The sequence below is a fragment of the Pimephales promelas genome, chromosome 3 (genome assembly GCF_988280905.1).
Source record: "Pimephales promelas chromosome 3, fPimPro1.hap1.1, whole genome shotgun sequence".
Taxonomy (NCBI): Eukaryota; Metazoa; Chordata; class Actinopteri; order Cypriniformes; family Leuciscidae; genus Pimephales; species Pimephales promelas.
In genome coordinates, this window is record NC_142771.1 from 39,476,198 (window position 1) to 39,489,186 (window position 12,989).

A 12,989-nucleotide genomic window follows, 5' to 3' on the forward strand; every position below is an offset into this window, starting at 1 on the left:
AATAATCATTCAGTAGTTGACCTTCAGTGAATCAAATGTAGTTTAGATTGTGTTTAATTAATCATGGAATGATTATTACAACATTTTTCCTTTTTTAAATGAAATGTATATTTTTAATTGACCTGTGATTGACACTAAACACTAAATGAACAGAAAGATGTTGTTTTGGAGATGCAGTGAACAGTGCAGCCACTGAAGCGTTCAGCAGGTTTTTGTACGTCTGCTCTATTAGTGTGGATCACTGTGGTTCACTTTCGGCGGCGGCACCAGACTGGATGTTGGCAGTAAGTAAATATTTAAATCATTTTAATTCAGTACAGTGTTGTCATATTTAGTTATATATTTTATGACATTATGAATGTTTTACTTTGTCTTGTGGAACAAGAGTAATCTATATGAGATGCTCACAGTAAATATAGTGTAGGTTTATATGTGAGAGATGATAATACAGACATAAAAAAAAGTCATAACTACAAAAAAAAAAGAAAAGATTTGAATATTTTCACCATTATTGACACTGGCTGCGTTTCCAAAAGCTTCGTAAGCTGATGATCGTGGAACAATTGCCACCAATGGTCTTGGAGTCTTACGATGCTTTTGGGAAATGCAGACCAGTAAAAGAGATGTATTTGTTAATATTGACATGCCATAAGAGCATGAGAAGAATATGTTTTTGAAATGTGACATACTACTTAGAATAAATATATAAATTATATAAATATAGTAAATAAAATATATAAATTAACAAAATAAATCCAAGCACACTGTTCATAGATAAATACCCAACTTTTCTGTATTCAAAATGTACTATACGCTATTATAGATTTTCAACCTACTTTTAAATAAAACAATTGTAAAACTCATTCATGAAATATAAATGTGTTGTTTTGAAAAACAGATATTGTAATACATTTTATAGAATTTCTATTTTCAAGATTTATTTTAAAATAATTTAGAATGTATAGTTATAATATAAAATGCAATTTAGAATATGTTTTACACCCCTCTTCTGGAAAAAGTGTAATTTAGGATACTTTTAAGAGTACTTATTACAAAATAATAATATGCTTTAACATTTTACTTTAGAGTGCTTTTTAACCTAAGCTAGCCTTAATTACATCTGTATATGTAATTTCATAATTCATTACTGTCTTTGAAATATGGTTAAAATGAACTTTTTTGTACACTAAAAGATACTTTAATGTAATTTCTATTGAAACGTGCCCATCGTGTATATAAATTTGTGATTACACATTTGTAAAGATGAAGCTGCAATTTAGTACATTTAAAATATATTTACTTGTAATATCAAATAACACACGAGAGTTAAAACTATAATGAAGTAGTCTACAGAGTGCTTTACGCTTTTCAATACATCAAAATAAGTGCACTTCTTTAAAGCGTACTTAAGTGTGTTAGGAAACATAGTCATGAAAGTACCTTTAATTACACATAAGTGGCATTTTATTAGTTATTAGTTTGTCTGTTTAAGCTGAAGGTTAGAACGTTGTCTGTCACTTTAATCTGTAATAACTGAATCTGTTTGTTAAGCGAGTTGTTTGTCTTGTTCTCTCAGGCAACACTCCTCCTAAAGTGACCATCCTGCCCCCGTCCAGTGCAGAGATCTCCTCTCTGAACACAGCGACACTGCTGTGTGTGGCCAGCGAGGGCTTGCCGTCAGACTGGAGCCTGAGCTGGAAGGTGGACGGCAGCAGCAGGGCTCAGGAGAGCAGCGCTGGGCTCCTGCAGAAGGACAATGCTCTGTACAGCTGGAGCAGCAGCCTGACTCTCTCTGAGCAGGAGTGGATGAAGAGCGTCTCAGTGAGCTGTGAGGCCACACGGAGCGGCCAGCCTGCAGTCACTGCACACCTGAGGAGAGATCAGTGTTCAGATCAGTAGATCCGCTCAGTCTCTCCTCTGGCTTCTGCTTCATCCTTCTGGCGGACGACGTGTCTCTTCTGCTTCTCTGACTTCATTCACACAAGAGCATTTATGATGTTCTGTTATAACTGAAATAAAATCAATAATATTGTGTCTGACTTTCAGTCCGTTTGTGTGATTTGAAGAAAAAATTGTTTTTAACCATTTACTGTTTTATATCCTGCCGTTATCAGTGTTTAGAAGTACAAATATTCCTATAAATATTCTTGTAATATAATGTATCCTCTCTAATCTAATTGGGTGGTCTGCATCAAGAAATTAATATTAAATATTAGATGGAGTTACATTGCAAGACATGTTGACTTCCCTATAAAGTATTTCATCTCAAAACCCCAAATAGATGTCACTCAGTGAAGCATGAAAACACCTGCACAGTAAATTATGAGACAAGAAAGTCATCTTGAAACAGCATTTGCAAGTGTTTCTATTGTTAACAAAAACTCTAAATAAAAAAATATATATATATATTAAAACCCAAGTTTCCAAAAAAAATTTCTCGCAGTGAATCCACGGGGTTTTTGTTTCCCAAAGAACCTTTCAAGATTCAACAAGAAATTTTTATCTGGGTATACCCAAAGTTTGGACATGTTGTGTTATTTATGTAAATTAGTACATACGTAATTAGTTAAGTGATTAATGAAGTGATTGTTGAGTATTAGTGATGAGCACCTGCTGTTAACAAGCAGAATCACTGAGGAAAGAGAAACACAAGAACTGCAACTGACTTCCAACCACAACATTAGATGAAATCAACTGAAGATAAAATATGTTTAAATCTATCAAGATCTCAGCAGAGGAGGATTGAACAACTCCACAAACAGCATTACCAGCTTCACTTTTTACTAGCCAGTTTGACTTTTATCATGCGTCTACAGAAGTTGTTGTTGTGAATGAACAGAGGTTTAGATGAAGATGATTTATTGAGTTTCATTCAAAGACTCCATGATAGTGGTCAGTGTTTGCTTTAGTTGGGCTCTTGACCCCTGACTTTATAAAACCAGTTTTTCTTCTGGCTGCTGTAACTGAGTGTTTATATAACACATTTGTTTTGGCACATAAGCCAAAAGAAAATGAGCATATGGTTATTTTTTGATAATGATTTATGAAATGATAATTTATCATTTGGTGTATTGATTCTCTTATATTTCCTAGAGTAAAATCTCTGATTAAACAGGACTTTTTCATTATAAAAGAACTGTGATTCTGCTGTAAGGCCCCGTGTTGTTAGAATCAGATTTTAAAAACCTCAATGGCATCATGCCGACTTACACAGACAACAAGAATCAGCATATGAATCTCAACAATGGTGATCATTAAAAAAGCCCTGGATAAAGGTTGTATTATGGTAATAGCCAGCATGCATTTTAGTATGAATAATTTTTTAATGGTCACCATTGTTGAGATTCATATGCTGATTCTTGAAATCTGTGTTAGTTTTGGTAATGAATTACATTTTCTGTAAAATCCTTCATTCTATCTGATTGTCATAGTTCTTATGTTGTAGAATCTAGTTTCAAAAACATCTATTAAAAAAATCAGAGATTAGACTCTGAATGAGATCAGTGAATCAAGTCATTAAGTGATGATTGTCATCATCAAACCTTGACCAGCATTACCCAATCATACTTTTCCTTGATTTTTGCGCCATTACAAATATTTCATAAACACTCATTTACAGCAGCCAAAGAAAAACTTGTACTCACACGTCAACGGTCAAGAGCCCAACTAAAGCAAACGCTGATCTCTATCATGGTGACCTTAAACCTTGTATTTCTTGTGTTTCTCTTTCCATCAGTGATTCTGCTTGTTTACAGCAGGTGTTCATCTCTAATGAGCAATCATCACTTAATTTGATGATTTATTAACTTAACTATACAATCATAACTCAATTATCATTTTGGGATCTAGAAATGTTCTATAAATCATTCAGTTTGAGTTCTGTTTCAGTCATTCAAGCCACTTCAAGTTTCAGTTTTATTTAAGTGCAGTAAACTCAATTTAATTGAGTGAATATTACCGTTTGGTTTTACAGTATAGGCTTATGAATAGGGTTAATTTAAGTCTTTTTCTAAACGTTCCCATAATGGAATTCTTCTGGGCTTTTTTTCCCCTTACTCAGGACACATTGTGGATACAAAATCAGTTGAGTTTGCTTCTGTTGCAATTTGTTCTAGGATGAACCCCATTTTGGCTTAAAATGACTGGACTATTAAAAGGGAGCGCAGCTCGTCCACTGTATCAGGGGAGAGACCCTCCCCCGATCCAAATTTTTCAGCAGGTCGACTTGGTATGCCTGTAACACTGACATAGTGTGTAAGGAAGCCCCAGTCTGACCTCCTACCCTGTATGTCCTGCTGTTCGAGCAATCTTGAGTGGCTTAGATAGCAGGGCCGGAGCTGTTAGTGCCGATGTGTCTCCAGCAGAGAGATAGTTTGTGAACGTCTAGTCGATTGGGGGCATCGACACATACCCATGTTAACGCATCCCCTCGACATCAGTGTAGTTTGCTCGCTGCTGACGATGGATGTTTGCAGAATATAGGTCCTTCCATGACTTCTTGATCTCAGTATGCAGATCAGGAAGGGCTAGAAGGCTCAATGGGAGCTGGGAATTATGGCCAGAAAGGAACCGCTAATCCAGCCTGCCGCGAACATCTCCTTCCTTCACGCACTCCCACAGCAGCTGAAGCATCACTGAAGCGTGCTCCATAACACCCAACTGCTCATCATTCTCGGGTCAGGGAGGCTGTGAGGGTTCAGGTTGTATCTCTTCTTCATCAGCCATCTCCTGCTCTCTCGGGCTAGGTGCCAGCAGAGCTCTCGCTGCAGGATTAGAGGATGTAAGAGATAACATATCCTCGTCCAGCAACTCACCCTCGCGAGCTTCTTACACCGTGAGAGAGAAACACCTCCCTCAAACTCGCCATCGAGCTCTATCTGGGAACCCCATGATCAGAGTGCCTCAGCACGAGCCGGACCCGAACCACTGGGCCCAGATGCCTGTTCCTCTTCCCTCGAGAAGAGGGCCAGATGAGAGCAGAGTTTTCTAATACCCTTTTTCCACCAAGGCAGAGCTGGCGCTGGTTCGGAGCCAGAGCCTAGTTTCAAATCGGTTCTTTGTTTTTCGACCACCAAAGCACCAGCTCCGAACCAATAACATTGCTGGTCTAGAAGTAAGAACCGCTTTCGTCAGCGGCTGGGGGCAGGGTTACCGTGACCAACAAGACAAACAGAAACTTGTGACTGCCATTTTTTTAAATAGCAGCTAATCATGCTATTGGCAGCTCGTTTGTAATCTCCATAACAGAGAACTGCACGAACGTGCTGGATTCGCTGTGTTTGGATACCCATGTAGGTTTACAAAACCATGAGCATAAATAGTAATGCAACAACCACCATTGTTGATGGAAGGCTTGTTCGAGATGCATCAGAGTGGCGTGGACTGATCAGAGCTGCTGGAGTGTTTGGCTTCTGCCGAGATAGTTCGGCACTGCAAATCTTGAACTGCGAGAGCGATCCAAAAGCTTAAACTTTTGGATTAAAAATCGGTAGATGAGGTTATGGGATCCTAACTCTACCCCAGACCTAAACCTAACCCTAAACCTAACCCGTCACCTAACTGACGTTAAAGGTAAAGCGTCAGTTGTATGACGGCCCGGGATCGCCATCTAACGACGTTTAAGGGGGCCCTAAAAAGGCGAATATTGACGTATGGTCAAAAGACGTCCCAAAAAGTCAGTTATATGACTTTTTGGGATGAGAATGTGTTGCTAATGAAGAATAAAACAATTAATTAACGATTACTGCATCAGCAACTAACAAAGAGTCTATATGATTAATAGATTAAGTAATACATGAATTGCCATTGTGTCATTGTGGATTAATTCCTTAATAACATATTTTATTAACTAATAGTGTAAATTAATGTGTTAATTACCACAATTAGTCAAAGCTATGCACTTCAACTTCCAGTTGTCTGCTTTAATTAATCATTAGCTAATGATTTGCAAAGGCATCATTATGTTATGACTTTACTTGTTGAGGCACATCATTATTAACTAGTCATTTAGTAATTGTAGTAATTTTCACATGAATTTGCACTAACAATTAAGTAAGTAATCATGTATTAATGCATATTAGTGTACCTGTCATATTATCTGGAAGTTGAAACACAAGGCTTTGGCTCATTCTGGTAATTAACATATTAATTAATACTATTAGTTAAAAAATTAGTTATTATGGAATTAATCCACAATTACATATTTAATTAAAACAATTAATGTTTGAACTAATACATTAACCTCACATACTCTTAATCAGTTCCTAATGTGATAATCATTAATGAATAGCTTAGATAATCATTACTTACACATTAATTCAGTATTATCTGTGCATTAGTTAAGCATGAGTTAATGCTTATTAGTGCACCCGTATTGTAAAGTGTTACCGAAAACTCTCATTCTGTACAATCAGATCCCTCAAGCAGATCGTGCGTGTTCAAAGTTCAAAAGACTACCTGCTACTCATTAGATGAACAAAACAATTTAAGTACATTTTAACTGAAGGTGATTAGTTGAGTAGTTAAAGTCCCTGTAAAGTCAAAATTAAGTATGTGTTCTGAGTTTGTCACACCACAGAAAAATGTGTTATTAGCCACCCAGCCAAATTTGAATGATAAAAAAGCCGGCAAGTACATAAAATAAGCTATTAAAATCTTGAAAAAATGAGCAGTTTTCTCTGCTCCTAAATGCTGGGGGCGTGTCCGCTGGCTGCGCTGAAACCACGCCCACTAGCAGGAAAGCTGTCAACGGTGATATTAAGTAATACTGCTTTCGGGACGGGAGATGAAGGCTGAGGCGGAAGATAGTCGTTTGGCCCCCGTTCACCAGTAACAGCGTATCAGTATTCACCAGTATCAGTGAATGCCAGTTGTCTCTGACAAAAGTTTATGAAACGATCCCATGTAATATGATCACAACAGAGGCGGGTGTTGGCGGTGATCCTCAGCTCTTCATCAAGGTTGGCTCTACACAAAATGAATCCACCTCTTCTTGATGTGATCGTTTTTAGGAAATTTAACTGAAGACACCGATCTGTTTTGTACATGATCACATCAAGGTAGTAGCCTGTGCATTTCCTTGTCAAAGGCAGCTAGCTAGAAAACTGTATAGGGTGTGGTAACTAATAGTATTGACAGTAACTCGTGATTGAGCGGTCTAACTCTGCATTTCAGTACTTCACAGTTCACAGTCTTTGTAATGTGTTTTAGCAATAAATTTGTAACATTTATAATGTGTTTAGATTTTTTTTTTGTTGCAGAATTGCCTTTACAGGGACTTTAACTTAAAAAGTTTAATGTGAAAGGTTGCCTTATTTTTTTAAGTTAACTCAACTTTTTTTTTTTTAACAGTGAATGTTTTGTGAATCCAGCGGCAGATTTTTTTTTTTTTTTTTTAGTTCAGAACATTAAAAACCGGCTCTTAGTGTATTATGTGTGCGGTGTGTGTCTAAATCAGCAGTTCCTCTTTCACTGAAGGGGTTTTTGTACGGCTCTGTATCACTGTGTTAATGGTAATTCGTTATGCTGCTGACAGTAATAATCTCCTGCATCTTCAGGCTGGACATTTCTAATATTGAGCATGAAGTTTGTTCCTGATCTCCCATCAGTGAATCTCTCAGAAACTCCAGACACTTTGCTACCAACATCAGTGAACAGGAGTTTGTGTGTTTGTCCGGGTTTATGGTGATACCAGGCTAATTCTGTTGATACAGAACTGCTGGACCTGCAGTTGAGAGTGACGCTGCTTCCCACAGACGCCAGATTCACGGATGGACTCTGAGTCAGAATGATCTCAGCAAAACAACCTGCCATCACAGCACATCAGTCAGTGTTACAGTCAAACACACAATACATGAGAAGAATGACACAACATTTATAAAGCACTTCTGAAAAAGCTCTGAATGTTCAACACTAATCTCACCAGCGAGAGAAAGCAGTAGAGAGCAGATAATCAGAGCGTTTGCAGTCATCTTTGCTGAGAATGAGTGAGAACAGACGAGACCTGCTGTTTACAGTCCTGACCGGCGGACAGTCCGTCTTAAACAAAGGGGTGTTGCACATATTCAAAGCTGCTTCCTTTCACGAGGAAATCCGACACACTGATTTAAATAAATAATAATATTCAGTTTCAAATTTAGTCATCAAATGTAATTTCTACACTTACTGTAATATTTAATATCAGTATCAACTATATTTCTCAAGAGTTTTCCAAGGATATGCTGATGATAAAATAATCATTCAGTAGTTGACCGTCAGTGAATCAAATGGGGTTTAGATTGTGTTTAATTAATCATGGAATGATATATTACAACATTTTTCCTTTTTTAAATGAAATATATTTTTTATTGACCTGTGATTGACACTAAACACTAAATGAACAGAAAGATGTTGTTTTGGAGATGCAGTGAACAGTGCAGCTACTGAAGCGTTCAGCAGGTTTTTGTACGTCTGCTCTATTAGTGTGGATCACTGTGGTTCACTTTCGGCGGCGGCACCAGACTGGATGTTGGCAGTAAGTAAATAATTAAATCATTTTAATTCAGGACAGTGTTGTCATATTTAGTTATATATTTTATGACATTATGAATGTTTTACTTTGTCTTGTGGAACAAGAATAATCTATATGAGATGCTTACAGTAAATATAGTGTAGGTTTATATGTGAGAGATGATAATACAGACATAAAAAAAAGTCATAACTACAAAAAAAAAATAGAAAAGATTTGAATATTTTCACCATTATTGACACTGGCTGCGTTTCCAAAAGCTTCGTAAGCTTAAGTTGATCGTGGAACAATTGCCACCAATGGTCTTGGAGTCTTACGATGCTTTTGGGAAATGCAGACCAGTAAAAGAGATGTATTTGTTAATATTGACATGCCATAAGAGCATGAGAAGAATATGTTTTTGAAATGTGACATACTACTTAGAATAAATATATAAATTATATAAATATAGTAAATAAAATATATAAATTAACAAAATAAATCCAAGCACACTGTTCATAGATAAATACCCAACTTTTCTGTATTCAAAATGTACTATACGCTATTATAGATTTTCAACCTACTTTTAAATAAAACAGTTGTAAAACTCATTCATGAAATATAAATGTGTTGTTTTGAAAAACAGATATTGTAATACATTTTATATAATTTCTGTTTTCAAGATTTATTTTAAAATAATTTAGAATGTATAGTTATAATATAAAATGCAATTTAGAATATGTTTTACACCCCTCTTCTGGAAAAAGTGTAATTTAGGATACTTTTAAGAGTACTTATTACAAAATAATAATATGCTTTAACATTTTACTTTAGAGTGCTTTTTAACCTAAGCTAGCCTTAATTACATCTGTATATGTAATTTCATAATTCATTACTGTCTTTGAAATATGGTTAAAATGAACTTTTTTGTACACTAAAAGATACTTTAATGTAATTTCTATTGAAACGTGCCCATCGTGTATATAAATTTGTGATTACACATTTGTAAAGATGAAGCTGCAATTTAGTACATTTAAAATATATTAACTTGTAATATCAAATAACACACGAGAGTTAAAACTATAATGAAGTAGTCTACAGAGTGCTGTACGCTTTTCAATACATCAAAATAAGTGCACTTCTTTAAAGCGTACTTAAGTGTGTTAGGAAACATAGTCATGAAAGTATCTTTAATTACACTTAAGTGGCCTTTTATTATATTAGTTTGTCTGTTTAAGTTGAAGGTAAGAATGTTGTCTGTCACTTTAATCTCTAATAACTGAAGCTGTTTGTTGAGTGAGTTGTTTGTCTTGTTCTCTCAGGCAACACTCCTCCTAAAGTGACCATCCTGCCCCCGTCCAGTGCAGAGATCTCCTCTCTGAACACAGCGACACTGCTGTGTGTGGCCAGCGAGGGCTTGCCGTCAGACTGGAGCCTGAGCTGGAAGGTGGACGGCAGCAGCAGGGCTCAGGAGAGCAGCGCTGGGCTCCTGCAGAAGGACAATGCTCTGTACAGCTGGAGCAGCAGCCTGACTCTCTCTGAGCAGGAGTGGATGAAGAGCGTCTCAGTGAGCTGTGAGGCCACACGGAGCGGCCAGCCTGCAGTCACTGCACACCTGAGGAGAGATCAGTGTTCAGATCAGTAGATCCGCTCAGTCTCTCCTCTGGCTTCTGCTTCATCCTTCTGGCGGACGACGTGTCTCTTCTGCTTCTCTGACTTCATTCACACAAGAGCATTTATGATGTTCTGTTATAACTGAAATAAAATCAATAATATTGTGTCTGCCTTTCAGTCTGTGCTTTGAAGAAAAAAATATTTTTAACCATTTACTGTTTTATATCCTGCCGTTATCAGTGTTTAGAAGTACAAATATTCCTATAAATATTCTTGTAATATAATGTATCCTCTCTAATCTAATTGGGTCGTCTGCATCAAGAAATTAATATTAAATATTAGATGGAGTTACATTGCAAGACATGTTGACTTCCCTATAAAGTATTTCATCTCAAAACCCCAAATAAATGTCACTCAGTGAAGCATGAAAACACCTGCACAGTAAATTATGAGACAAGAAAGTCATCTTGAAACAGCATTTGCAAGTGTTTCTATTGTTTACAAAAACTCTAAATAATATATATATATATATATATATATATATATATATTAAAACCCAAGTTTCCAAAAAACATTTCTCGCAGTGAATCCACGGGGTTTTTGTTTCCCAAAGAACCTTTCAAGATTCAACAAGAAATTTTTATCTGGGTATACCCAAATTTGGACATGTTGTGTTATTTATGTAAATTAGTACATACGTAATTAGTTAATGCACCGTTTGCCCATGTTTACAAACAATTTAAAAAAATCTGTAATACATTTTTTGTTTGTCTTGATGTAAGTAATCAACTCATTAATTTTCATGGTGATATCTAAAGACTAAAATGTTTACTGAACTTATTTTAATCGAGTTCACTAAAACAATAATATTTCTTAAAACACAATTAAACATTACACTGCATTAACTATAGCTGAAACTTCGCTTTATTGAGCAAACACAATGAAATGAGAAACTTTAAATGAACTCAGAGCACTTGCAGTTACTGATAGCTCACACTATCACACACAAAGTCAAATCCAATGACTTAAACTAACTAGTTTCATTTGAGGAAACTGATTGCCTCAATTCATTTAAGTTTATATAAAACAATATTTATGAGTAGTCTGAAATTATTTCAGTTGAGTTCACTAAAATTAGATATTGCAGTCAAGAAAGTAAGTGATCGATTAAGTGATTAATGAAGTGATTGTTGAGTATTAGTGATGAACACCTGCTGTTAACAAGCAGAATCACTGAGGAAAGAGAAACACAAGAACTGCAACTGACTTCCAACCACAACATTAGATGAAATCAACTGAAGATAAAATATGTTTAAATCTATCAAGATCTCAGCAGAGGAGGATTTAACAACTTCACAAACAGCATTACCAGCTTCACTTTTTACTGGCCAGTTTGACTTTTATCATGCGTCTACAGAAGTTGTTGTTGTTAATGAACAGAGGTTTAGATGAAGATGATTTATTGTTTCATTCAAAGACTCCATGATAGTGGTCAGTGTTTGCTTTAGTTGGGCTCTTGACCCCTGACTTTATAAAACTAGTTTTTCTTCTGGCTGCTGTAACTGAGTGTTTATATAACACATTTGTTATGGCACATAAGCCAAAAGAAAAGGAGCATATGGTTATTTTTTGATAATGATTTATGAAATGATAATTTATCATTTGGTGTATTGATTCTCTTATATTTCCTAGAGTAAAATCTCTGATTAAACAGGACTTTTTCATTATAAAAGAACTGTGATTCTGCTGTAAGGCCCCGTGTTGTTAGAATCAGATTTTAAAAACCTCAATGGCATCATGCCGACTTACACAGACAACAAGAATCAGCATATGAATCTCAACAATGGTGATCATTAAAAAAGCCCTGGATAAAGGTTGTATTATGGTAATAGCCAGCATGCATTTTAGTATGAATAATTTTTTAATGGTCACCATTGTTGAGATTCATATGCTGATTCTTGAAATTTGTGTTAGTTTTGGTAATGAATTACATTTTCTGTAAAATCCTTCATTCTATCTGATTGTCATAGTTGTTGTAGAATCTAGTTTCAAAAACATCTAATAAAAAAATCAGAGATTAGACTCTGAATGAGATCAGTGAATCAAGTCATTAAGTGATGATTGTCATCATCAAACCTTGACCAGCATTACCCGATCATACTTTTCCTTGATTTTTGCGCCATTACAAATATTTCATAAACACTCATTTACAGCAGCCAAAGAAAAACTTGTACTCACACGTCAACGGTCAAGAGCCCAACTAAAGCAAATGCTGATCTCCATCATGGTGACCTTAAACCTTGTATTTCTTGTGTTTCTCTTTCCATCAGTGATTCTGCTTGTTTACAGCAGGTGTTCATCTCTAATGAGCAATCATCACTTAATTTGATGATTTATTAACTTAACTATACAATCATAACTCAATTATCATTTTGGGATCTAGAAATGTTCTATAACTCATTCAGTTTGAGTTCTGTTTCAGTCATTCAAGCCACTTCAAGTTTCAGTTTTATTTAAGTGCAGTAAACTCAATTTAATTGAGTGAATATTACCGTTTGGTTTTACAGTATAGGCTTATGAATAGGGTTAATTTGGGTCTTTTTCTAAACGTTCCCATAATGGAATTCTTCTGGGCTTTTTTCCCTTACTCAGGACACATTGTGGATACAAAATCAGTTGAGTTTGCTTCTGTTGCAATTTGTTCTAGGATGAACCCCATTTTGGCTTAAAATGACTGGACTATTAAAAGGGAGCGCAGCTCGTCCACTGTATCAGGGGAGAGACCCTGCCCCGATCCAAATTTTTCAGCAGGTCGACTTGGTATGCCTGTAACACTGACATAGTGTGTAAGGAAGCCCCAGTCTGACCTCCTACCCTGTATGTCCTGCTG

General features: G+C 36.0%; 1 pseudogene and 1 gene segment (V, D, J or C); both read left to right on the forward strand.

Moving 5' to 3' along the window:
- The first annotated feature begins 232 nt into the window (after positions 1–232).
- Positions 233–1,968, forward strand: LOC120474891 (Ig lambda chain C region pseudogene; annotated as a pseudogene). The gene is made up of 2 exons (XR_016151350.1): positions 233–284; positions 1,577–1,968. The product of XR_016151350.1 is annotated as an Ig lambda chain C region pseudogene (transcript).
- Positions 1,969–8,264: 6,296 nt separating this feature from the next.
- LOC120474892 (Ig lambda chain C region-like) lies at positions 8,265–10,199 on the forward strand. The segment is given in 4 exon segments: positions 8,265–8,269; positions 8,386–8,404; positions 8,461–8,512; positions 9,808–10,199. Coding segments are annotated over 4 exon segments (399 nt in total).
- The last annotated feature ends 2,790 nt before the right edge of the window (positions 10,200–12,989 follow it).